General features: G+C 33.5%; 1 protein-coding gene across 2 annotated transcripts in view; it reads right to left on the reverse strand.

The window, feature by feature from the left end:
• The window catches only part of LOC150093205 (4'-phosphopantetheine phosphatase), a 195,268-nt gene that overhangs the window by 115,319 nt on the left and 53,254 nt on the right, over positions 1–26,695 (reverse strand). For both annotated transcript variants that reach the window (XM_090413342.1, XM_090413343.1), the window contains 3 exons: positions 24,974–25,066; positions 15,977–16,148; positions 2,867–3,051 (listed from right to left, as the gene is read on the reverse strand). In XM_090413342.1, coding sequence (XP_090269468.1) covers positions 2,867–3,051; positions 15,977–16,148; positions 24,974–25,066 — 450 coding nt within the window. The remainder of the gene's footprint in view (positions 1–2,866; positions 3,052–15,976; positions 16,149–24,973; positions 25,067–26,695) is intronic.

Genomic DNA, 26,695 nt, shown 5'->3' on the forward strand with positions numbered 1-26,695 from the left:
CTATTTATGTATTGCTGTAACCATTGCTGTTTCTTGTGCCAAAAACGTATTTTATCCTAGTATAAGCTAACAGAAGTTTGCTTGCGAGGTATCTTCATGACTAGTTACATAGCAGAAACAGTTGGCATTACTGAGTTGTCCTAGATATTCCATACTGCAAAAAGCAAAACCTAGGATAATTTATTGTCCTATATTATGGAAAGAATAACTTTGCAGACTGTTTTCACTTTTATTTGTGTATCAGCAGAAAGCCAGAACCATAAAAGATACAATATACTTATTAAAGACTGTGGAATGCATCCCTAACTATGAGAAGCTTAATATACTTAAATTTAAGCTGTAATGGCTTGATGACAGAAAAACTGCATTGTTTATATCTAGAATTGGTTGGTGAGCTGTTGATATTTATGAAAAGCTGTTTCTAAAGACTTTGTCTCTTAGGGGATTACTGTATTACTTTTAATACACTTCAGAACTAGATATCTTTGCTTCATCATCATCATTACGAACCATGGGCTCATTACCCATTGGTGTCCAATGCCTCCTTCACTATCTTCTTCCACCTTTCTTTGTCCAAAGCACAGTGTAGCAGTTTCTGTATATCCATTCCACACCAGTCCTTTATGTCATCTATCCATTCTCTGTATGGTCTACCTCTTCTGTTTACGCCATCCATAATACCAAACATGAATCTTTTTATCTTCCGGTCCTCATTCATTCTGCAGATGTGTTCAAATAATTACAGCTTCCATTTTATAATCTTCTGCATTAGATTCTCCTTTGGTTTTATCTTCCGATAGAGCTCTTCATTTGTGATTTTCTGCACCCATCCTATTCTTAGAATCTTCCTGTAACAAATTCTTTCAAATGCCAAAATTCTTTTTGCAATCCTGATCTTTATTTCTTTTTTAGTCCAAATCATATGTCATTTTACTTCCCAAATATGTGATATGAAATATCTTTGCTTGTTGAAGGTTAATTAGATAAACAGGATTCTTAATTTTATAAGTTTCCAAATTCAGTCAGTAACAGAAATGCCCTTTGGAAGACCAAAGTTTGAATCTGCCTAGGATGCAGAGAAAGATTATAAGATTATAAAATTATATTTATTACATAATTATAAAGATTATAATTATAAGATTATTATTTTCACTTGGTGAGTTAGCCAGTCTCATACACAGGTGACCTTAAAAAACTATTAGAGGAATAATTCACTATGAAACCAAAAAGAAATATGCTACCAATTCTTTCAAAATGGCTATTCACAAAAAGTTACTGAATACTTTTCTCTGAGAACCTGTCTCACAATAGTAAAATTTAATTATAAAGGCACCATTTTTTTATCCAAGAGTTTCAAAATATATAGATATATCTAAAACAAGTCAATATTAGAACTGCTTTTAAACTTTTTCATGCCTACAGAATTTTTTACCATCACCAAAAGATAGCATTCCTTTTGAAAAACATTCTTGGGTATATAAAATTCCATGTACCTGATGCAAAGCTTATATTGGACAGACTGGAAGAAGTTTTGAGTTAAAAAACAGGGTGACATTGGTTATAAAAGAGGGAGTCTCAGCACACATTTTTTCAGAATATCAAACATAAAACGGATTGGTCCTCTACTTTGATGCCTTACCAGGAACAATTCTTTTCAAACATGTTTAAGAAATCCTCAGAGGTGATGTGACTGCATGAAACAGAAGTCAGGATCTCATTCTTCATATTTGAAGTCTTTCATACATTTATGCCACCTGTCACACATCCATTATGCCAATAACCCTCTAAAGAGATAGCATTACCAGGAATATTTCACACTTCATGTAATAAATAACTAATCATCATTATCAATGGAATACGTTTTTAAAAAACACTGCTGTTAGAAGTGTTCAGATGATTTTTTTTTTGTATATTCTTTAGTACGCTGTTTATCTTCCTGGTGAAGCTGTTAGATGTTTATTACTATATTAAATCTATGAGTAAACCCTGAAAGTATAATTTCTGCTGACTTTAAACAACATTAACATTCCAAATTTTGTTGAAATTAATTTAATCACATGACTTACAGAGGCTTTTGTAGAGAAGAAATGAGCTTTTTTTTTGCTAATCTAATTGCAAAATGCTCAAATTATTTCATTGATTGTGTTTATACTTCAAGTTTAGTAGACTGTGTGTGTGTCCAGTTGGATTTGATAGAACTGTTGAACATTTCTATCAAATCCAACTGGCAGACTGATAACACTCATCTTAAAACCACAGGACTATAATTGGACTATAATAGCATGTGCTAACTCACTACAGTATACTTGGATTAAGATACTGCAAGATATTCATTCATTCATTCCTCCATTTGCTGAGACTTTTGATCTGAGATGCCAGCTGTTATGCTTATGTTCTTTCATGGAACAGCTGTTAAATGTATTTTCTATACAGTAAGCACTTGCAGTGTCTATTCTTCAAATTTAAATAAATTACAAGTATATGGAACAACCTTTATAGCTTGGTCATTAGCGATGATGCTATTTGGCTGGAAAGAGCTGGAGATTCAAATCACACCCAGGACACAAAGCAACTTTATGATGTCTTTGAGAACACAAGCACTGAAAGACATAACCACATAGACAGGATTAATCACGTTATTATTAAAAAATTAGATCTTATCAGTGTTTACTGCTTGCTCCTCTAAAAATTACATGCATAAGTCAGAGTTTCTATGGGAAAAAAAATCCTAAATATAACTAAATTTAAATCTACATAGTAATAAATATTTAGATAAAGTGATCAATAACATGGCATATTTATCTGATTTCAAACATTCTGTATTTCTGCATTATTTTAGAACACTAAAAATTTATATGGATCTTACCTTGCTCCAGTAATTGATGGCATATGAAAGTGAATGCATACTCAGAGGATGTGCTCTCAGGAAATAGCCACCAAAATATACCCTGGGAAGGCCATGCATCATAGCATATAGGCAGGCAATCTGTCCAATATCGTTACTTATCATGAAGAGCAAACTACGAGCTATATCTGATCCAGAAAATTGGCCTATATTCAACAAAAATATGAATTTACAACATTTCTCACTGAGAAAAAAAAAACTGTACTAATAATAATAAAAGTTTATAAAGCTGCACTTAATATAACATAAATATAGATTTCATTAATCTGAAGAAATACATTCTTGTTGTCTTTAAACAACAAAAATGTATTAACATTACTAATATATTCTGTTATTTAATGATTTGTCATTGTCCCTGATATTGTACCTGCTATGTAATCAACTTAAGTTAAATTGAAATTAAGGGCTAAGAAGAAAAAAGTTATATCCTATAAATGAAGCATTTAAAGTAGAAGTTGGAAAGAAATTAAAAAGTTTGGAGAAGATAGGAAAAGAATTAGAAGAACTATGGGAAGAAACAAATTGTACAGTCATAGAAGCAGCAAAGAAGACTCTTAATAAAGCAACAAGAAAGAAAGATTGTAAATGGTTATCAGAAGCAGCTATTCAAATAGCAGAGGAAAGAAGAAAGAAAAATTAAACTTCAGAGAAGCAAAGAAAGGGTTAGACAGCTGAGTGCAGATTTCCAAAGACAGACTAGAAAAGATAAAGAAAAACATCTAAACAAAAGGTGCAAGGAAATTAAAGAAAGCAATATTATGGGTAGAATAAGCAATCTGTTTAGAAAAATAGATGATGTTATGATTAGGAGTTGTAAAAGTAATTTGGGAAAATGTCTCATGGAAGAAGAGTGAAAAAAAAAAAGATGCAAAGAGTATGTACAGGATTTGTACAAGAAGGATAATAAATTAAAGGAGAATTTGAAAGGAGAGAATTTGTTGAGGAACCCCTGATAATGAAAAGTGAAGTGATATCAGCAATGGAACAGCTGCGAAAAGGAAAAGCTCCTGGAGCTGATGGTGTGTCAGTAGAATAATTGAGGGCAGCTGGGGGATGAAGTATATTGACCGAAGTTTGTCAACATGTTTGGAATAAAATATGCTGCTCTAGAGATTGAAAAACATCCGCGCGGTTAGCCTAGTGGCTATGCGCTTCGCAACCATATGCTTGGGGAAGGAGTGTCCTAGGTTCGATTCCCGTCGGTGACATGAGGAGCTGAAGGATCTTCCTCAGCCATAGCCAAGTTAGCCAGTCTTGGGCGTGGAAAGCAGGGTTTTTTCCCCAGTTTATTCTGGGGTTTTTCATCCCACAAAGCAGGCAAACTGGCCTTGAGAACTTAACATTACAGGCCATAGGATATACCAGGGCATAGGGCTGACTACCTTATCCTGTAAACGGATTGAGGTCCGATGATCAATGGACCCTCGACACCGCAAGGTAAAAGAGGGTATAAAGAAGATGAGATGAGAGATTGAAAAACATCAGTATTCATCCCAATTCCAAAAAAAAAAATAAAAAATCAAATCACAAAATTATAGAACAATAACTTTAATTTCATATGCAAGTCAAGTTATGTTGAAAGTGATCCAACAAAGGTTGGAGCCATATGTGAATAGAAAAATGCCAACAGAATAGGCAGACTGTAGGAGAGGTAGGGGAAGCAGAGACCAAATAGCAAACGTGAGATGGATTATGGAAAGAATAAGAGAATTTCAGAAGGAAGTACAGTAATCTCTCGATTAATGCGCCCCCGATTAGTGTGTTTTCGATTAGTGCGTCATTTTTTTTCGATACCCAAATTCGATTAGTGTGCCTACATACATCTTAAAAATAAATGTTACAGATTTTAAAAATTTTCTATCTATACATTTTTATGGCTAACTATTTTAAAAAATCACTCACCAGAATGAAATAATTTAGTTACCGATTTAAAACATTTTACAAAGTTATTTTTAATGGCATACTACACTACTTCCATGTACACTATGTTCCAAATTTTTACTGCCAAAATTTATGTCGTCTGCTATAGTACGCCCACAGATTCGAGACCCTTTGACACTTCTGTGCATGTCACAAAAAGGAGAATCCATTCCAATAATAGGATAATCAATCAGTCTTCTGGGATGAATTGTTTATTATTACACGTCGGAAAATTAACTTCTCTTTTATGATCATTGTAGTTAAGTGGTAACTATTTTGCTTGTATAACAGTTGGGAAATTTTATCTATAAAGCACGTGATTTCGAATGTCGGTGACCAATTCGTACCTCCTTCATTTCTTTCTCTCCTTCAATGATAACATCCAAGAGTTAAGAATTGAGTGATTCCGACCTGCTAAATTTAGATGCACAGTAGGAAGATCCCGAAGAATATGAAGAAAATTTAACTACTGATAGTCAGCAAAAAGAGATTTCACAGAAACAATTTGAAAATATTTTTCGTAAATTCGACATTTTTAAGCAGCAATGCTTAGAGGCTGATCCTGATGAAGAGAGAAGCAGTACAATTTGCAGAAGAGTAGAAGAGGTAATAAGGCCATACCGTCGGTTGTACAAAAAAAAGAAACAAAATGCTTGCCAAACTACGTTAGCTCAATTTTTTGTTAAGAAGTAGAATAATAAAATTTATATTCTGAATATGTTTTATTGTCTTTCAGCTTCATGGTTTTCCTTTAACTAGGCCCTGAGACATACCTTAATTCTTTTATAAAAAAATTAAGATTCAAAAAACAAATTTGAGGAACGAATCATACTTTTTCCCATAGGTTATTATATTCAATTAGTGCATTTTCGATTAATGGGCCTGTTTTAAAGAACGCATTAGGCGCACTAATCAAGGGATTGCTGTATTCATCTGTTTTATTGATTATAAGAAAGCTTTTGATTGCATGGGTTACAACATACTGTTATATCTTGTCTATGGTTATATCGATGTTTCTGTATGATTTAATAAAATTGTTTACTTAAATCTATCCTTCTTATCTAAAACCTTAATCAAGTCCCGTTATCTGCGCCATTTGTTATCGTTCGTTCTTCTACCTTATATATATATATATATATATATATTTATCCTTACTATTGCCTTTACCACTGTTTTCTACACTCTCCCATACAGTTATTTCCCTTCAGTCTTCTATAATAGTTTTCCAATAAGTTAAATAAAACAGCTATCACTCTCCTTTTCTTAAACAAACTATAATTCAGGCCGTTCCTAAATTTTGTCACATGTAATCCTTTCATTCATTAGGGCTTTGTCTATGTATGGGACAAGGCCCTAAAATCATGTCCTCTGAGACAGTCTGCCTGTTAAATATTGACGAATTTAATTTTTTACTGCACCAGCCAATACAGAGGATAGATAAGACTCTTATACAAGGTGGCTATCTCAGAATAATACACAGTAACAAAATTTTAAACACTATTCTCACTTCTCTTTGTTTTACATGCAGTCATGGCCTGAAATATCAGACTATATTCATATATCCCTCCTGCTAAGTTCGGTAGTAATTTTATGAGTGGCTATTTGAATTCATAAAATCGGCTGGATTCAGGCAAATGACATAGTTATTACGGTTTAAGAGATATACATGGAAAGTATAGGGTACGTGATTAACTTAATCACCTTCCTAGCAAAATTCTGATATCAATACTAACACTATAATACATAAATCATAACTTGGACCATAGAGTTTCTATAAACATACAAATTTCGAGCTTAAATTATCTTATCATTAATCACTCTAGGATCACTAATCATATCTCACAACATATCAAAGTTATTCACATACAGATCCCTTCTAGGGAAATATTCATCAAACAGGGACAGGTTACTGCCAAAATGGGATAATCACTAAAGCTCTCTACAACTTGTCCATCATAAATTAACCTATTAAGTCTCTCATATCTTTAATTGGAAATCAGATACTTTAACATTCTACGTTACCATCTCATGGAATGACTTTCTGTTCTGTCTTCAGCCTTGTCTGGACATCAAGGCACTGGTGTGGGCTACCGTTCTTTGGGTCACATATGATAGCAGCACGATCAGGGTCTCTGGAACGATAAGGCGATGTGCCGCTCTGGAACCACAGGAACACATCTGTATCGTCGGTCACACAATACAGCTCAGCTATTCTATTATGAAGAGATAGCTTATCTTGCCTCGTGAACCTCAATATGCCTTTCATGCCTTCTACGGCCGACCTGGAATCATCCCGTTGGTGGAGACGGAGAGCCAACGTCCAAGAGCGCAGGAACCAGGAACCAAAAAGCCTCCCGTGGAGGGAGCTTGACCTTTATATTTTCCCTCTCTTTCTCAGAGTCTCTTGCGTTTAGCCACATTGTTTACCGCACAGCACTCATTCACTTGCACGTGGCATTCTTCCAAAAAAGAATTTTAGCTTCGCTTTCCTAATAAATTCTCCTTCCCTTACCTTAGGCCATACGTTGTACTGGACGGCTAAAGTGTGACCTTTAGACTATAGCTTACACTCAACTTGCTTTCACACAATACATAGAATGGGATAGTCTAATTAAATAATAACCTTAAATAAATTCCTTTATTTGACTCTGTATTAAACTGGTTAAGTCTCACATTTCTTCAGTTTTGTCTTAAAGTTATAATGTACATTTCAATTTCCATGCCAAAACACAACATTTGTCTGCCTACAATTAAAGGTAGTTGTTCCTGAATAAATTAAATTTTAATTTTCAATTTCTGACTATTCAGGACACAACAATACTGTGGATTGCAATGAGATCAATGGGAATACCTGAACATTAATTCTCTTGATAAGAGTTGTATGACAACCAAGAAGCAGCAAAGAAATATCCTTCAGTAAAAACAGTCTTTGGAGAAAGAGACAATGTTCAAGTGGAAAAAGAGGTGTGGCAGGGTTGTATACTGTTGCCCTACCTTTTTAATATTTATGGTGAATATGTTATGAGAATAGCTGATTTAGATCCAGCTGGAATTAAGATTGGTGGCAGAAAACTAAATAATTCAAGATATGCAGATGATACAACTCTCATAGCAGAAACTAAGGAAGATCTGGAGCAGTTGATTTCTATTGGTTAAGATGGACAGTAACAAAGCCTGGCTTAATTTAAACATCAGCAAAACAAAAGTGATGGCTTCTGGAAATTTAAATGAGCTTATAATAGAGGGAGGTAATATAGAAATGAAATTGAAAGTTATGATTTACTGAGGTCCAGAATCAGAAATGATGGTTAATGTGAAGATGAAATTAAAAGAAGGATAGTCATGGGGGAAAAAAAGCAATGTTAAACTTGACAAAAATTATGAAAGACAGAGGTGTGAGTAAGGCTATGAACATTAGAACTGTCAAAGCAATGGTATTTCCAGTAGTCATTCATTTCATATGGTGATTCAATGGTGAGTCCCTTTTTAAGGGGGAGGTATGGCACCAGCATAGATGACAATTCAGACCTATGGCTGGAGAGATTGTCTCAAGTATTCCTGACTGTATCCGTGTGTGTTCACAGGGCCGGTTTGCCTGCTTGTGGGATGAAAAACCCCAGATAAACTGGGGAAAAAATCCTGCTGTCCACACCCACGACCAGCTAATTTGGCTATGGCTGAGGAAGATCCTTAAGCTCTTCACATCGTCGACAGGAATCGAACCTAGGACACTCCTTCCCCCCCTGCATATGGTTGCAAAGTGCATAGCCACTAGGCTAACTGCGTGGACTTTCCAGTAGTGATGTATGGATTAGTAAGAAGAAAGATAGAAAGCAAATTGATTCATTTGAATTATGGGTGTGGAGGATTAAGAATTCCATGACCAATGAGAAAGTTTTAGAGAATATAAAGACAGAATGTCCTTATATTCTCTGGAGGCAATGATCACTAAACAGAAGTTTATACGCTTGGTTCATATTATGCAAGCTGATGAATCATTGGAAAAGGCAGTCATGTTTGGGAAGGTTTTGGGAATAAGAAGAAGAGGAAGACCACAAAAGAGTTGGATGGACAACGTAAAAGAACTTACCAACTTGAACTTACAAATTCTGGAAGAAAGGACAACGTGTAATCTGCTCACATCAATGAGACTGATCTTAATTTGACTCCATTAAATTTGTTTATGGGTTATGTCAGTGGAATAAGATTAGCAATTATAACATGATTAAAAGAAAAACATTCAAATTATTTGTAATTAGCTTCCTTAATTTTGTGGAAAGATAAGTTTGGAGAAAGGTGTCAAATTAACTTTTCAAATAGATTTTGGTAACACTTTTTTTATTATTTTTTTAACTATTTCATTATTATTAATCAATATATGGTGTTTCCCTGCGTGGACATTTATTAAGAAAAGATTTACATTTACCTTGGCATGTTAGTCTTATGTTATTTAAAAAAAAACTAGCTTATTAATTGCAAAAAATTTCATTTTATAATTTGATCCTTCACTGCCATTCATTTTATTAATAGATAGTCTCATAATAATGAAACTGGCAGCTCCTATCACCAAGTTATTTAATTTAAGTCTCAGTTCTGCAAAAGATGCCTAGGGAGTGGAAAGAGTAAAACAGTTCCACTGCATAAAGGAAACTCCAAAACAGAAGTAGCAAATTATAGACTAATTAGCATCTCAGGAGTGGTGGTTAAGGTAATGGAAATGTGGACAGGATTTTGCCAAGTCAGTGGTAAGAATTTGATACTTTATAGGGGACAGCATGGTTCTGCGAAGGGTAGGTTATGCTTTAGTAATTTGCCTTCTCCCCCTTTATTTTAAATAAAGTGACAATTCAGTTGAATAAAGCAAACAGCTACTCAGTGATACCGCTGGACTATGCAAAGGCATTTCACAAGATACCACATTGAACTCTGATGCATAAACTAGAGGAAATGGGGATGGATATGAAACTGTTTATTTGGTTATATAAGAGGGGGGACAGATATCAAAGTGTGTGTGAATAGGAGATTTGAGTCCAAGAGAAGGTGGATGACTAGTAGTGCAGTCATCAATGCTTATGTAGACCATCGGTATATGTATACTTATGTTCTACAGTATTTTTATTTAACTGAATAAATGTATATTTCAATTTATTTTCTGATTCCTGTTTTTTCTTGTTAATGCAAAATATTTTGAGAAAAGCACAAAATCAATTGCAATTTTTCTTATAAATGGTTGTGAATAGTTTTGTGTTATGTTTATGTGTAATGTTATTTAATGATGTGAGCACGAGTAAGTTGATATATTCAATATAAAGGTTATTACTATTTAATATTCGTGTATGCTTAAAATACATAAGTGGAAAAGACCTACTTCACTGAAAGCAAAAAATTTTACTGCTTTCAAGCAAAGTGACACATCATGTCAGTGGTTTGTCTCATTTCATGACTGAAGTGGAACCAGAAATATTATAAGACAAGAGAAACGTTTTGTGTGATTTTTCCCATAAGGCATTCAAAATGGAATGTAGGAGCATTTTGAATTGAAGATTTTATTGTCCTAATTTGAACACTGTATCTGTTACTATGAATTGAAAATCTAGTCATTTTTAAGAACTGTTTTGTCCAACTTTTATTTGAAGTGCAATCAAGTTTAAGAGAAACAGATGTTCTTTTTAGCTGGCATATTTTAGGCCCAGATAAGATGTGATTTAGTTAATTATCTTTTTTAGATTTTAAGATGAGATACTGTGATTAACATTCAGAACATTGTATATTATTTTTAATGTAAATCAGTATCATTAAACTTTTTTCATTTTTGTAAATAGAAATATGAGGACTCAATTCATTTAATTATTATTGAAGTTAAAATTAAATTTTTAAGAAGACTAGAGAATTATCATAGCAAAAGACATATCTAGGATCTAATGTGTGTGCGTGCTTAGAATTCAGTATGGAAATTTGATACCACTTGCACCCAATTTTTACAATTGGTAAAACTGATAACAGGAATTAATAAATAATATTTAAAAAACAAACTTTCTAAAAATAGAGTTAAAAAACATTCTACAAGTGGTGCAGTCAACAGGATTTAATAATTAAACATTAAAATTTTTACACTTATATTCAGATCTTCTGGGTTGCATATATAACAGAATATTATTTGCTTGCTTGTCTAGTCACCACTCTTCTACTCAGAGGTATAAAGATCTTGCAAAGTGCTCCGCTGTCCTATCTTATGTTGAGTCACCCTCAGCCTGTTCCCATTCTGTTCTCTTTTTGCTCACAGATTCTCTTTTACACTCTTACTGTTTCATTCAGGGTCATTTCTCCTCAGTCTGGTTCCTTCACAACTTGCTTACTAAACTTTATGTGGTATTCTAACTGTATCCATCCCAATGAGGGACCTAAAACCAATGAATTAAGCTTCCTTAGATCCTTCTTGCAAGGCATTTATCCCAAGATTCTGATAGCTTGATTTCTTATTCTGTCTTTTTGACAACTTTTCTTAACACATTTTTATACGAATGTGACTACAATGTTGAATGGTCATTGTCAATGTTTCACTACTATATGTCAAAGTAAGGATATAAGTAGAGCAATAAGACTTCTTTTTTTTTTTTTTTTTCTCACTTATTTCCATTATTCTCATAAATCCTTTATTTAATGCATGTTACAATCACCCAGCTACTGCTATTCTTCCATTCAACTGTTTCAAACTTAGATTCTGAGTTATCATTGCTGCTAAGTACTTAAAATTTGTACCCCACCACCTTGATATTTTGATATTAGCATAGTCTTCATTTCACCAAATTTATTTCTAAGCAAATAACAGTTTTACACTGTTTAACAAATGTTGCAAACATATTTTCTTTTTTTTATTATTGAGTAAAGCACCTGCGTTGCTTCTAAATATTGCAATTGCACTTACATAAAACAAGACACAAATACACATAATCCCGGAAGAATAATATCAATGATTACTGCTGAAACTTGTATGATGGAAAGTCATTCAATAGTTGGCTTAATTTGTAGACTGCAGTGACAGCATTGTTACTTTTTGCTCTTCCTTAATATAACCACTTCCTTTATGAATTTAACCTCTCTACTTTACTACAAGACTTACAAAATTTCCATGACTCTAATATCTATATCACTTCTTACGTGTTCATTCTATAAAGAAAGCAAATTCTATATCTCTGGCCGATTCCTAATTTTTACTCATGTGCTTACCCTGACTGTTAAAGGTTATTCATTGCTAAAAGAAATGAATCCTCTAATTTCTTTCTGGGGCCGTCTCCTCTTCAGATATTGACAAATTTATTTTTTAAAGCTGCGCCAGCCAATATCTTAGAATAGAGGGGACTCTTATTCAGGGAGACTTTTCCAGACTTTCGGTGCACAAAGGTGAATAAATTTAGTGCTTAAACTCATAAATTAAATGCTTTACTGTGGCTAAGTAAATTCTGGTTTGCAGTTGTAACCTATAACAAAATGATATACCTTTCTTTCAATCCCCCCCCCCTGCTATGGTTCAGATTAATGAGTACTAGTTTTGGTTCACATCATCACAGGCAAAACTCAGGTATAAAAGAAAAACATATTTATTGGAATCTAAAGACATAATATACACTTAGATCAATCTCACTTTCCATTAGTTCAATGACATGCTAAATCAAACTTTATCAAACTGATTAATACTCTAATGCATGAAGAATAAATCCTTCTTTTGAGTTAGAGATTTAACACACATAATATACACATTACACACTTCTACTCAATTTTCTACTTACTATGTTAGTCTTGCATATTAAACTAGTCACAATCATCTATATTAATACACCTACAATGATCTTTCCCTTTTTCCAACTGGATAATTATACAACAAAATCTGTACTTTACCATTTCTTGGGGCAGGATCTGAAGGTCCGTCTGAACTGTCCTTTGTTTGAATTACCCTTCGATACTTCCATAAGCCTGCAATGGTGGGTCACTATGGTCATCAGATTAAGCTATGCTCTGCACCTGGCGTTTTCCCCTCATTTATTCTCGATCTGTTTTGGGCCATCCTCGTTTCTAGCTGCCGGTTCATAATATACGTCCACAATATTATTTCGTTGGAACTTTCAGCAAAGGCAGCACATGCCGACATCTCACGCTTTAGTACCGGCAGAAATTCGGACATCGAAGGGAAAAGGTGCACCTTCCGATATCGAACCATCTCCAAGAAACACCATCAGGAACTACCGGTCCATGAGAGAGGTCGAATCATCATCCAGCAACATTAGGCGAATAAAGCCTTGAGAAAGGGGTGCAAACCCTTTTTATTCTCTCCCCCCCCCCCTTTAGCACCCTGTTACTAGCCGCGATAGCGCTCTCTTACTTTTCCACGAGAATTTTGGTGCATCGCAAAATTTTTCACAGCATCTTCCGGGAAACATATGTGCATCGCTTTCCAAGATTGCCAATGCCTCAGGCCTGCCTGTGACCTTTGGACTATTGTTTATATTTAATTTACCCATTCATTGTATACATGATGCATTCATATAATACTAATTTATACACAAAGTTCTTTAGATGGTCTTACAATTCTACTAAAAGAAGGTAATTCTATTTCCATTTACAGTTAGTACTTTTAATTCTTCTGTTTGAGTACAAGTTTTTTTCTCTCAGCTGGTTTTTCTGATCTGTTAAATCCTGAATGAATTATTTCTTTAATAAAGTTCTTCATTCAGGATGTAACAGCACTGTGTGGAATAGAGAGAGAGAGTCTCTCTTTCCCTATTGCTTATTTAAACCACCTATAAAATTAAAAAACATACTGGAACTCCTCTAAGGATCCTCTCCTCCCCATTGGCCCACCCTGGAGTATACTGTATCCATTGCACCTGTAACTTACCTTATATTGGTGAAACTGAATGTATAATCCCTGTCCATAAAAAAGGACACAAACACATTAAATTTAACAATTTTAGTGAATCAAGCTTCTTAGATCATGCTCTTAACACCCTACACCAAATCGATTGGAAAAGTACCTGTTCTTTACATCATACAAAAACCTGGTATGAACACAAATTTAAAGAAGCCTGTGAAATTTTGATAACCATCCTAATCTTAACAATAATGGCAGTATAAAAATCCCAAGAATTTGGATGGCACACATTCATTTCACTCAAGTTCAATTTTTTTGGCCAATCCTTACTTTAGGACTCTAAGCAATAATTTCAGCTCTTATTGGCCACCATCTATACTGTTTTATTCTAATTTATATGAATACTTATATATAAGTAATTATGTGAGAGCATGTTGCTCTCTAGCTTAATATATCTTAATGATTTGTAATCCAATAAATAATAACAGGATTCTAGCTTTGATGTAGTAAGTTTTCCCCTGCCAAATTATTGTAAGAACTTTAGCAATACCATGTAGCTTGTTTCTTTGTATATGTGTATACTCCAGATGATGACCTTGATATAAAATGTTCAGTGATTATTTTGGTTTATATTAAACCAAAATATTTATATTAAGCTGGCCTGGTTGGCCGAGTGGCTAGCGTGTCCGCTCTCCAGCCAAAAAGGCTGTAGGCTGGAATCCTGCCATGGGCATGGATGTTTGTGAATTGTGAAAATACCAGTGGTTGTGGGCAGTAGATGGCCTTGGTGCAGAAGATGATGGTAGCTGTGGTATGAGATAGAGGTTAGCAGAGCAAATATACAGTTGGATGTTCTATAGACCAGGGGATGGAAAAGATCATTGGCAAATAAGCTCAAGACTAGAAGGCAGGTAATAATATGGGGATTTCAACTATGGGAACATATATTGGAAAGAGAAGAGGATATATGGAGGGAAAAGGAAATGGAATTTATTCAATTACTAAGGAATAATTATCAGAGAACATGTGATGGAATATAAGATGGGTTTGAGAATGTTTGATCAAGTAATTACATCTGAGAATTTATCTATAACCAATATGACCACATTGCCACCATGTTGATAGTGCATTGGAAGTGGTAAAGGAGTATCTGAGGGAAGTAATGGAAGCCTGCATACCTAGAGTCAGGAGAGTAAATCAAATGGGAATTAAATGGATGAATACCATCATTAAGCTGGAGTTGCAAAAAAATAAAAAATTGTGGAAGGTTTTCAAGGAGAAAGGCAATTAGCAGGCATATAAGCAGTACAAAGCGCAGGCCAGAAAGCTAAGTGTGGTAAGAAAGGCAAAGCAGAGTATGAAAGGAAACCAGCAGTGCAGGCCAAAGATAAACCCAAACAGTTATTTCAATATGCTGCAAGTAAAAGGAAGAATGTTTATGACAGGATGATTTTAATGAATGCTGATGGTAGAGAGGTAACTGAATGAGGTGAAATAGCAGAATTACTAAGTGAACATTTCAAGAGTATATCATCCAGGTGGAGATATTGCAGTAAAGAGAGGTAAAGACTTATATGGAAACCTAGGTAAATGAACTGGAGGTGCAAAGCACATTACTGAATCTTGATGTGAATACAGCTGTGGGATTAGATGGTATACGAGCTCAAGTTTTACATGGAGGTGCGAGGGAATTGTAAAAGTTTTTAACCACATTGTCTCAGCTCTGGGGTAGAAAAAGGGAAAATAGTTCCTTTGCATAAAGAAGGCACCAAGACTAATGTAGCAAATTACCAACTGATCAGTATATCAGGAGTTGTCAAGGTATACTGGAGAAGTTGGTCAAGATCAGAATACAGGAATGGATAGATTGGAATGGGAGCTTAGATGGTGTACAGTTCCTGTTTCAATTCCCTTGTACTCCTGCACTAGTCTGATGATATCACGGCAAATGTCTCTACATGCAAAGCAAAGCTTTCATGTAGAGATATTTGCATGGCTTGCAAAAGTAACTTGATATTTTGAAAGTTAGAAACTTTGCCTATACTAGAATCAAATATGAATAAAACCAAGAAATAAATTTCCTTGTTAAGCATAATATACCATTTCAATTTATGAATCATTTAAAACTTGCAATGCTTTAGCATTAGCAACTTATAAATTCAAAATATGTTGCAGAAAGATATTCTCTAATATGGAATTTTATTCTCCTTTTGACAGAGCTACCTCTCAATCTGAACTACTTTTCATGATGCTTAATAAACTATAAATAATTTATATGATCTTACCAGGATTAAAATTTTTGTCCCTTGATGAATGAATGGCTTTACCAAAACTGCAAGCAATAAGATCTTCAGGTAGTCCCATTGAACTATAATCTCTTCCATAAATATCTCTTATCAACATATCTATATTTCTGTGGTCACCTTTTTCTGCTAGTTCCAGAAGTTCATCAAAACCCTAAATATATACATATATATAAAAATACACATACATACATACATACATATGACTGTTTCTCTAAAAATATCATATTCACTTAAATCAAATAAAGCATACCTATTTCTTATAGTATATGAATTATCTGAAAACCAGAAGTTGAGTGCTTTTAGATCTAGAAATCAGTTTTGTTTTTTTCCCCCTTTTAGATGAAAAAAAAAAAAATCATTCTTTCCAATGGAGAAATTCTCTACTAGTTTTCAAACTTTGTAATATCAAATTATCTTCTAGTATTATTTAAATATCAGAAGTATTGCAAATACTTAAAAATAATTAAGCAACATTTTATTGTATTCAACTGGAAGTGTAGTTTGTTTTTGTTTGTTATCTGTCTGCCTAAAAATAACCAGTGGACAGCACTCTCCAAACATCCATGTTGGAAGTGGGTTCAAATCTTGTTACAAGTATGGAAGTTTGTGCATAAGGTGATAGATGAATTTTATTGACTAGTTTGAGGCTACAATCCACCCTCCTTATAGAAGGCTTGAAGTGATTTGGAAAAAAAAAAAAAAATTCTATTTGATCTCTAGAATAGGGTTTTCAGATTATCTTATAGGGTAGATAATCTGAAAACTGTGATACTAATGAATAATCACAGCCTTATAACCTTTCATGAGATTCATATAAAAAAAAAAAAAATTAGCATGGAGTAGTGCAATTTCAGAATGTATTTATGCCTGTGATAGTCATGAGATCTGACCACTTGGCAAATCATTACATTCAGTTTAACTGTAGCAAATGCCATTGCGACAAACTCGCACACAATAACCAATTACTAAAAAGTCCTGACCAAATTAATCTCTACAGGCACACTAGAGATTAATTTGTTCTAAAGGAAATTCATTATAGCAAACTCCAATATTAAAGAACTTATTAAAGAAATTAAAGAACTTATTCAACTCATCCAAGGATCCACTTCCTCTACTGGCCAACCCTGGAGTATACTGTATTCAATGCACCTATACTTTGCCCTATAGAGGTGAAACATAATGCACAATTCCTACAGAATAAAAGGAACATAAATGCTACATTAAATTTAAAAACTATGGTAAATCTGGCCTTTCTGATCATTCTCTGAATACTCTACATAGAATTGTCTGGAAAGGTACCTGTTGCTCACATCACACCAAAACATGGTATGAACATAAATTTAAGGAGGCCAGTAAAATTTTTATCAACCACTCTAATCTTAACAATAATGATGGTCTAAAAATCCCAAGAATATGGATGGCACATATTCTACCCACATAACCTTTTGGTCTAAGAGTTAATTATAATTAGGATTGTAAGTAATCTAGGATCTTAACTCTAATATAACAACACTCATGTTAAATTATAGATTAGGCCATCACTTTTGCTGTGATAAAACTATCTACATGAATTTGTTTTTTGATGATGTTATAAATAGAATATAGCTTTTATGTCGTTTTTTTTTTTTTTTCACTATCATTCAGGCCAATCTTAGAATACTGTACTTATAGTGTTTGATCGAATAATTGTCACTTTAGCATATTGTGTCAAATGTAATTTAGCTTGTCTTTGTATATGTGTGTGTATACTCCAGATGATGACCTTAATATGACGGTCGAAATGTTGGGAAATTCAAGTAATTATTCCTAACATGGTTGTAGTCTCCATAATTTTAATGAAATGTATTCAATATAATAAGCTATTGTGAGTCCCTGTAAATTAGATGGCTGGACCAACAAAGTAGAGATGTCTCAAGAAGTAAATAAATGTTTAATGAAAATAAGTAATAAAAAGGTATTATAAATGCAAAAGATGATGAATAAAATAATTAAATGATTATTTTATAAATTTACATACATTAAATACAGATTAAATACAGAAGTTTACACACACACACACACACACTTTTTTTTTTATATTGATCCCATACACACAAAGTTGAGAAACTTATAAGCACATTAGTGCCATGTGTGTGTATGTAATAATAGTAATATATACACATATTAAAGCACAATCTGATCTGACTGTGGTTGTCATATCAAATATGTGAAATAACTAAACAAGTTATCACAGTAAACAGCCTGCCTGGTTAGACGAGTGGCTAGTTTATCTGATCTCCAATAGGAGGTGAGGTTTGAATCACACTGTGAGCATGGATGTTTTGTAAATGTTTTTATGTGATAGATAAATTTCATATTTCAATGTGAGACCACCATCCTGCACTGGAGGGCTAAAGTGGCTTGAAAATCCATGCTTGATTTTTATAGCAGAGTTTCTAGATTACCTAGCTTCTAGCTAACCCATGGTATCAATACATATGGACTACAGGCAATAAAAACTTATGGATGGGACTAATAAAAAACAGCATTACACTGCACAATTTTGGAATTGTGTTGCTTTATTAGAAAATATTATTATTGCAAAGATTAAACAAAAACTAACATTTCCAGAACATAGAACACTGAATATATCATTTTATTTTGGTTTTCTAAGTTTCCTTTTCTACAAAAGTTCTCTCTACATTTTCTTTTCTAAAGAAAATCCTTTTCCCTAGCCACACTCAGTTTCATGTTATTTTGCATCATTATACTGTCACTGACAAGACAATAATGACAAATGGGAACCTTCAGGATTTCTACTCTTTTACTTTCACTTATCTCATACTGATACTGGATTCTGGATGGAATAAGAGCTTTCATATACCACACTCAAAAACTTGTAGAACCAAGTGCATCAAGGCAATTCAAGAAGGAAAAAAAATCATCACATAAGTGACTCGAGTGTTTTATCTACGAAACAGTGTAGATAAAATGTTCTCTGACATATTCCAATGTATGTGTGTATATGGAGGGAGGAGGAATATAGCCTTGTCAAATTCAATATTACCAAAACAACCTTAACACAAGATCACACTTCTGTTTACCTTTCATAATATCCAGATCTCTGGTCAAGATTAGGTCTTCTTGGGTTGACTTACACCTTTCCTGACATAAGTACATCACATTCATAGCTTTCTCTGCTTCCAAAAAACTAGGTATCTTTTTTCTACTCAAGACACTACTTTTCACCTGTATGACTAATAAATAATACATGTATAAATCTCAAGTCCAACCAATCTTAGAATACTGAACTTATAGTGTGATGCATCAAAAAAACAAGCAGCTACTGATGAACATCTATTTACTACCTCTGAATATGCTTGCTTCTATCTGGAAGAGGGTAATTTGGTTAACCGATCATCCTTCTCAGATTTGCTCCAATGACTTTCTCACATACATTCTTTTAGGTATTTTTATGAGCAATGTTCTGCTGAACTAGCAACCATATTCCTCTACTTTCCATTAAGCCTACACAAAATAAACAGCTGCTGATGAACATCTGCCCAACTTCAAACTTATTTAAACCAATTTCTGATCCTCCTCTTTCATTCCATCTATATCTGTTCCTTGGAACAATCATTTTGGCACTATTTTTCCCAGCAGCTGTTCAAAAGAACAAATAAACAGGTTCTTACTTTTTAACCTGCTATAGGTTTTAACTTCTTGTGTGTATCTGAAGATGAAAAACCATTAGACACAAAACATGATGGTTTAAAAAGATTATGTGTGTAGTTTATGTATATTATTTCTGGGAAAATTCCCATGTTACTCCTCTTAATAAACTATTATAATTACGGCTATTTTGCCTGCTTCAGTTTAGGAGTGCCCCTGTTTAAATGTCATTGGCTATTTACTCGTGGATTCTTAGGGCATTGTAGATGTAAATTTACCAAAAAGTATATGTAGCATAAGGAAGAGAAATTTACACATACCTTTTTCTGGGTGTTGTGGCTTTTCTTCTTTCTGCGATGTCTGAAAACTACTGAGTGTGTGGAGGGGGGGGTAGGCATTGGGAGAATTAAATTAGAAAAACCCGGGTTTTTTTCAGTAATATATATATAAACATATATATTATATTATTATGTTATATAGGGTGGGGAAAAGGTGAAAGGGTTGATTTTTTATATAGGGAGGGGGAAGGAGAAAAGGAGGTTGACGGGGTGCGGTCCATTTCGACTATTGGTCGTCATCTGAACACATTGGGAAAGTGGATGCTATGTCAGGTTGGGTAGGTGCTTCTACAGGGGCACTCCTAAACTGAAGCAGGCAAAATAGCCGTAATTATAATAGTTATGTGTGTAGTGTTTATGTCAGATTAGCAATAATATAAAGCAGTAATAATAATTAATGAAGTAACTGTATGGCTGCTAATAATTAACTATTTTTTGAAATGAAAAACAAATGAATAAAGAACATCACTGTACATAGTATCAGCTTCCTTAGGGCGGAAATGACCTGAAAAGTAAGATATTTCTTGGCACTTTCTTAAAAGGTTGGAAAATCTGTTTCAACTTTTCATAAAAAATTATGACTGGAATGGGAATTTTGTAGAAACACCAAGATTTTTTTTTAAAAAAAAAGAGAACTCATAACTATGAATAAAATCTAGAGTGACATGTGTTGGTAACTCAATACTTTCCAATCATAAGATGTGCTATATGATCAAATTAATTTACGATATGATTTGTTATTAATAAAATTTTCTTTTACAAGCCATTTGTGCATTGATTTTTCCTATTCATTAAATTAATATCAATGACTAATTTATTACCACACCAATTTCCTTAAACACTGATCTCTTTGGTATTCTTTAGTACGGTGAGGATAACTGTGTCACCATCAATGAAGAAGCCAGTCCTGTTGGAGTGAAATTTTTCATACAAGAAAGATTTCACTCAACCCCCCCCCCTCCCCTTACCTAGGATATTATTATCTAATTTCCAGACAATAAAATTTCTCTTCTTAAGTTAACACACACACACACACACTCAAGCCCGTTTTCTGGCATAAACACATCTGTAACCTAATCAACCTCCAAAACAACGGTTCTTTTCTGCTCAAGACATTATTTCTCACCTACACAACACTATATGAATCCCAAATGTTCAAGATTAATGATAAAATTATTACAGAGCAACACTTACATTAAGAAAAAAATACTTATTTGTAGAATTTTCAACTAGGTTTCATAGCCATTGTCAATACATATATACAAGATATAAATATAATAAGAACAACACTTAAATGTCAAGCACATGAAAATATATGCTATCAACTGCAGGAGGATAATTCCATCTACAACTATTAGATTCAGAGAAATAAATTGAAATAATTACAACATTAAGAAACACAGGAATGAGAAGTGTAACTTAGAATAACTTCCCAAAATTGGGAAAGTTAAAGACAATCATTTTTGTTGAGGTTTGGACTGTACTGACGATGGCTAGGAAACCTAGCTGAAAATTCTACAAATAAATACTTTTTCCTAACGTAAGTGTTATTCTGTTACTCTGTTAATAATTTTATCATTATGTTGTCCACTTATGTTTTGATATTGAGATCTATTGTTCATGTTTGGTTTTTTTTCCTCAAAAAAACTGATTAAAGAGAGAAAAAAAAGAAAAAAAATAAAGAACCTATACTTTTAGTTATGCTAAAATGTTGCATTTTTATACGGAATATTTTGAACTATGGTGATAGCAATCCCAAGCAAAATACTCAGGTGAATGACTATTTTGCTTGGGATCATTATCGCCATACTTCGCTAGATAAATCTTTCAACTTATTTTTAATGATCATTGAGACCTTGTCTAAAAATATCTTTAAAACTTCATTTAATTTACTGCAGAAAAAGAAAGCAAAAAATTTCCATTACATTGCAATTTTGTGCAATACTAAAGAAGGAAACTTTCCCATAAAAAACTAAGAATGTCAAATTATTAAAGGAATAGAGTTTAAATTATACAACTTAACGTAATTTAAGCAACTTTTCTATAAGTATTTCAAGAGTTCAAACTATTTACACAGATTCATTAATTGCATTTCCAAATCCATGTTTCTGATAGCTAAATAATTAGAACCGAAAGATTTCTGAATTAGCATTTTAAATGTTCTTGGTATACTGCATTTATTTCTAATAACAGCTGCCTTTCTGTATTTCCGATTGCTAATAGTCTTGTTTCTTCTTATACTGAAATGTACTGATGAGTATATTCCACATGGATGTTTTTTTTTTTTTACCAGTGTCTATCGCTGCTCATTTCATTTAGTAATTTTAAAATGATTAACTCCAGACATTCAAAACACCTTTATCTTCAGATTCTTTTTACAGTACTCTTTCCTCCAATTATAAGTTTTTTTTTTTAATAGTCTCCAGAATATTTTGGCAACTTTTGATATTCATTTTATATGTTCTTACTTTTGTTTTGTTATTTTTACTAATAACTTAGATTTCTTAGTTTCCCTGAGAGCACATACCAACTTACAAGGAACTTTTGATATGCTTTCTTTTCTATGACTGCCTCTAACTTCCCAAGTTCCATCGTGGAGATCTAATTTCCTATTCTTGCTCTTAACAACTTCACTATATGACTCTCTAAATGAATCAATCAATTGTTTTCTCCAGGGTTTGATTTTTGTTTTCAAAGTCTTTCATTTCTCTTTGAATAATATTTGCATATCTCAGTCCACAGTTCACGTTTGAAAGCTGCTTAACTGATTCTCTTTAAGACTGTCATGAATATTTTTGATTTCAATATTATACTACTTTTTACCCTTCTCAAAGCTAAATACTGATAACCTCTTATTTCAAATCTTCTGTAAACTCTTATTCCTGTAACGTCAGCAGTGCGAAGATATCACTATCTATGAAAAGCTTACTCAATATTTTCTTAGACCTAGTCTAGCCATAAATACTGTTAAAACTTGAATAACACATAAACCTTTAATCTATCAGTAAATCATTTACAGCTTTCAGCACATACAAACCACATGTATAACGTGCATATAGCAGCACTCAATGTTTGAACCTCCCCCTTTGCCTTATGCATGATTGAGGTCAGTTAGGCCACATGTCAATGGCAGCATGCACAACATCCAACAGAAGCACTGCCAATGCTCGTTCCAAATCCACTTTCAGACTGACAATGCTGGGATGTCATTTTTTGAAGTTCATGGATTCAGATAGGGTCTTTCGGATGGCCAATCAGATGGCGATGTGTGGCCAGGCACATTCACCTCTAAACACTTGTGTGGTCCTCGTCTTGTGTGCAAGGGGCTAAGTCCTGTTGGAAGGTCCACTTCCCACTGTGAAAAAAGGTGTTGTTTAGATGCTGTATCACAGGTTCCAGCACAGTATTCTGATATACTTTAGAAGAGGTTTTGGCTCCTTTTTTGCATAAATGCAACTTGGATACCCCCTCCCCTTCCCAAACATCACTCTCTACCAAACCACCACTGATGCAGGATGATGACCTCCCTGAATCCTGGGTACTCTGATACATGAGGTGCAACCATTTGAGGCACATATCCAATCATTTTGACGGTTAAACAATTCTTCATTAATGAAAATCTCATCAGTGAAGAGGATATCTCTGTGTCTGTTGTTCATATACCACTGGAGAAGTGCCTTTGATTTTATTATCCTCTGTGGCATAAGTGGTGTTGGGAAGTGACCAGTAGAATGAAGACAGGCTGTCACCCCAGGTCATTTAGTACATGTGACATAGTTCTCTCTTGCAATATCACTTTCTGCATTCTCACAGAATTATGGCAGAGACATACCTTTACAGCGCTCACAAGCTGTTGCATCCTAATGCAGCATGGTCAACCTGTTCTTTGGCAGTCAGATACATCTTCTGTATCGTTAGAATGGTTAACAGTCCAACACACAAACATCCTACTGATCCTGGTGTTTTAGCATATTGAAAATAATGGGTAGCTGCATTCCAACCTTGTGAAGTGCTATTACAGCTACGTGGTTCTCAATCTCTCCACTGCAAGATCTCTCAATCTCTCCAGTGCATTTTTTTTTTTAAATTCCAAAGTCTGTTAGTATTACATAGAATTTAGAATAATGATTTTTAAAAATCAGTAAAGTCATTAAAAAAAAAAATGGAAAGCAGTAAGTTGCATTACCTATAAGTATTTTCATGGATACCTATTCCACCAAACTGGCTGCAAATATTTCTTCATTCTCTTCTACACCCCCCCCCCACACAAAACAAGCAGTTGTTGGCCACCACTCCTTCACAGTCTATATTTAAATCCACCTAGGTATCCTTGAACCTCCACAGCTCAGTCGATATAGACAAGCCCTATGGCTGGAAAGACCCAGGATCAAGTCCGATCTATGATAAGAGGAACCTTTATCAGGGTTTTCAATCAAATAGTGAGTTAGCTGGTCTTATGCAGATGTGGAAGATTCTTCCAGAAACTCAGCTTTTTCATCCTGAAAAACAGGTAACTGGCCCTTGTGAACACACACATATCTACAGATATAAGATATTAACTGTGAGATGGAGGAGATTGGCGCCTCATCAATGATCTTATCTTTCTGTTTTGCACATTATGGATCTCAGGTCAAAATGAATAACAGTCAACCTCCTGGATGGAGATGACACTTGACAGGACAGGAGTTATCCTCATCTTTTAATTAATTCAAAACAGCCCCCCTGAAATAGCCTTCTTCACATAATATTTCCTAAGGATTAACTCTTCAAAAAAAAAAAAAGGGGGGGGGGGAGGATTCTTTCTGTCTTAACTTCTTACTCGCACATGGCACTGCTGCATCATCATAGGTTTTAAGACCTGTCATGTTGAGGTTGATAAAAAAAAGTAATGAATAAATAAATATGCAGTAAAAATGTACTATAGGTTTTCTGCAACTTTTCACATATAGGATTAAAATAAAAACTTAAAAGAATGCAAGAAACTTACTTTAGCCTTTGTCAAAAGAGATCCTAATCCCCAAAATGTTCCTCCACCCATTGCTGATCCTCCTATTCTTTCATACATGGACTCAGACTGAACCTATTAAAAGATTAATATAATATTTAAAATAAATGAAACAAAGAACAAAAATAAATAGAATAAAAATAAAACTTTTTTCACATTTAAAGAAATTATGTATAAGGCTTATATATAAATAAAAACAAATATGAGTAATAAAATTCACAAATTTTATCTCTTGAAAATAATTATTCCCAACTGCATATTCAAGAACATTCATTTTCAATTATACTTGAAATCGCTTGAACTGTAAATGGGTAACTTTTCAAAAACATTTTTGAAATGATATTCTTCAATGCTCTGAGAATAATTTTTAGAACATGTGTATATTATGTTAGAAAAAAATTAATGGGAAGCATATAAGTTGAAAGATCTAAAAAGGTCTACAGTTCAATCCTGATTTATGGCAGTTCTTTGTAACTGCATCAAGATTTGAAATTTACATAAGTAAATTTTGGGCCTGTCAAGAGGATCTAGTAGTGGCTACAGGTGGTTAGAATTATGACTATGGCTGTTTAATGTCTATGTTCTTGAGGCCTGTTCTGTTTGTTCTGCAGGAGGAAAATACTGCTACTTCATATGACAACAGATCCTGAAATTCAAGAAATTCAAGAGGAAATAAGAAAAGGAAATAGACATTATGAAATAATGCTTTCTAATACCATACTTATTTTCTGATGTTCAGGTTTCTAAATCCTGCGAGGCAAAGATGTATAAGAGATTAAAAGTTAAAAATTAAACATCAAAAATGAAAAAAGAATAGCACGATTTTATGAATACTCTTCAAAAACAATGCTTAAGATGTAATTTTTGTAAATACAAAAATGTTTAATAATGAAAAATTACATTTTCCAGTTAAATTATTAATTCTATGCCTGAAAACAGTGTTTCACAATGCTAAAGAGAAAATGTATTTTTATATGCTGTACAGGTTATTGGTTATCATTTTCAGATTTATTCTCAAAGAAACCAGAGGATTGTTGTGTTGTTTTTGTTAAGCAAGGGAGAAAGAGAGACAATGATAAGTTATATCTGAAGACTATCACGAGTTTAATATTAAGAATGGGAAGTTTCTTATTTATATGAGGAAACTTCTTATTCATATTGTTAGTTAAAGATGTTACTTTAATGTTAAATAAGCATGAACATTTAGATGTACACATTTTGCTGCACTTTATTTTCTACAATATCATCAGGATTAAGGTTCAAAAAGTAAATTATCAGAAAAAATATCTGTATAATCCAGTTATTTATTTTTTAAGTTTCTTTTCATGACAATATAAACATGCCAAAAATTGCATCAATGTGATTTTCTATAAGGCTTAATGTAGTTGCTTTGCTCTTATCTTTGTAAGATAAGAGCAAAGCAATACTTATCATTGCAACTCTGGCAGATGGCTTTTCATGACTCAAATCAGTTGGTTTCACAGTTTAAAGCACCATATGAAAGGATCACTTTCGTATAGTAATAAAAATGTGTTTTCTAAAAGTGACTCCAGATATTTCAAGTCCATTTCATCACCCCCCCCTTTCTCAAGTGGATGTTTTTGTTATGTATCTGGTAGTCTGTCAACATGACTTTTGCTTAAAAGTTGTTACTGTAATAACACTTGTCTTGTATTGTGAGATCACAGTTATGGAAATTAGGAA

Source organism: Typopeltis vanoorti, chromosome 24 (assembly GCF_054136105.1).
Source record: "Typopeltis vanoorti isolate ZY-2024b chromosome 24, IOZ_Tvanoo_1.0, whole genome shotgun sequence".
Taxonomy (NCBI): domain Eukaryota; kingdom Metazoa; phylum Arthropoda; class Arachnida; order Uropygi; family Thelyphonidae; genus Typopeltis; species Typopeltis vanoorti.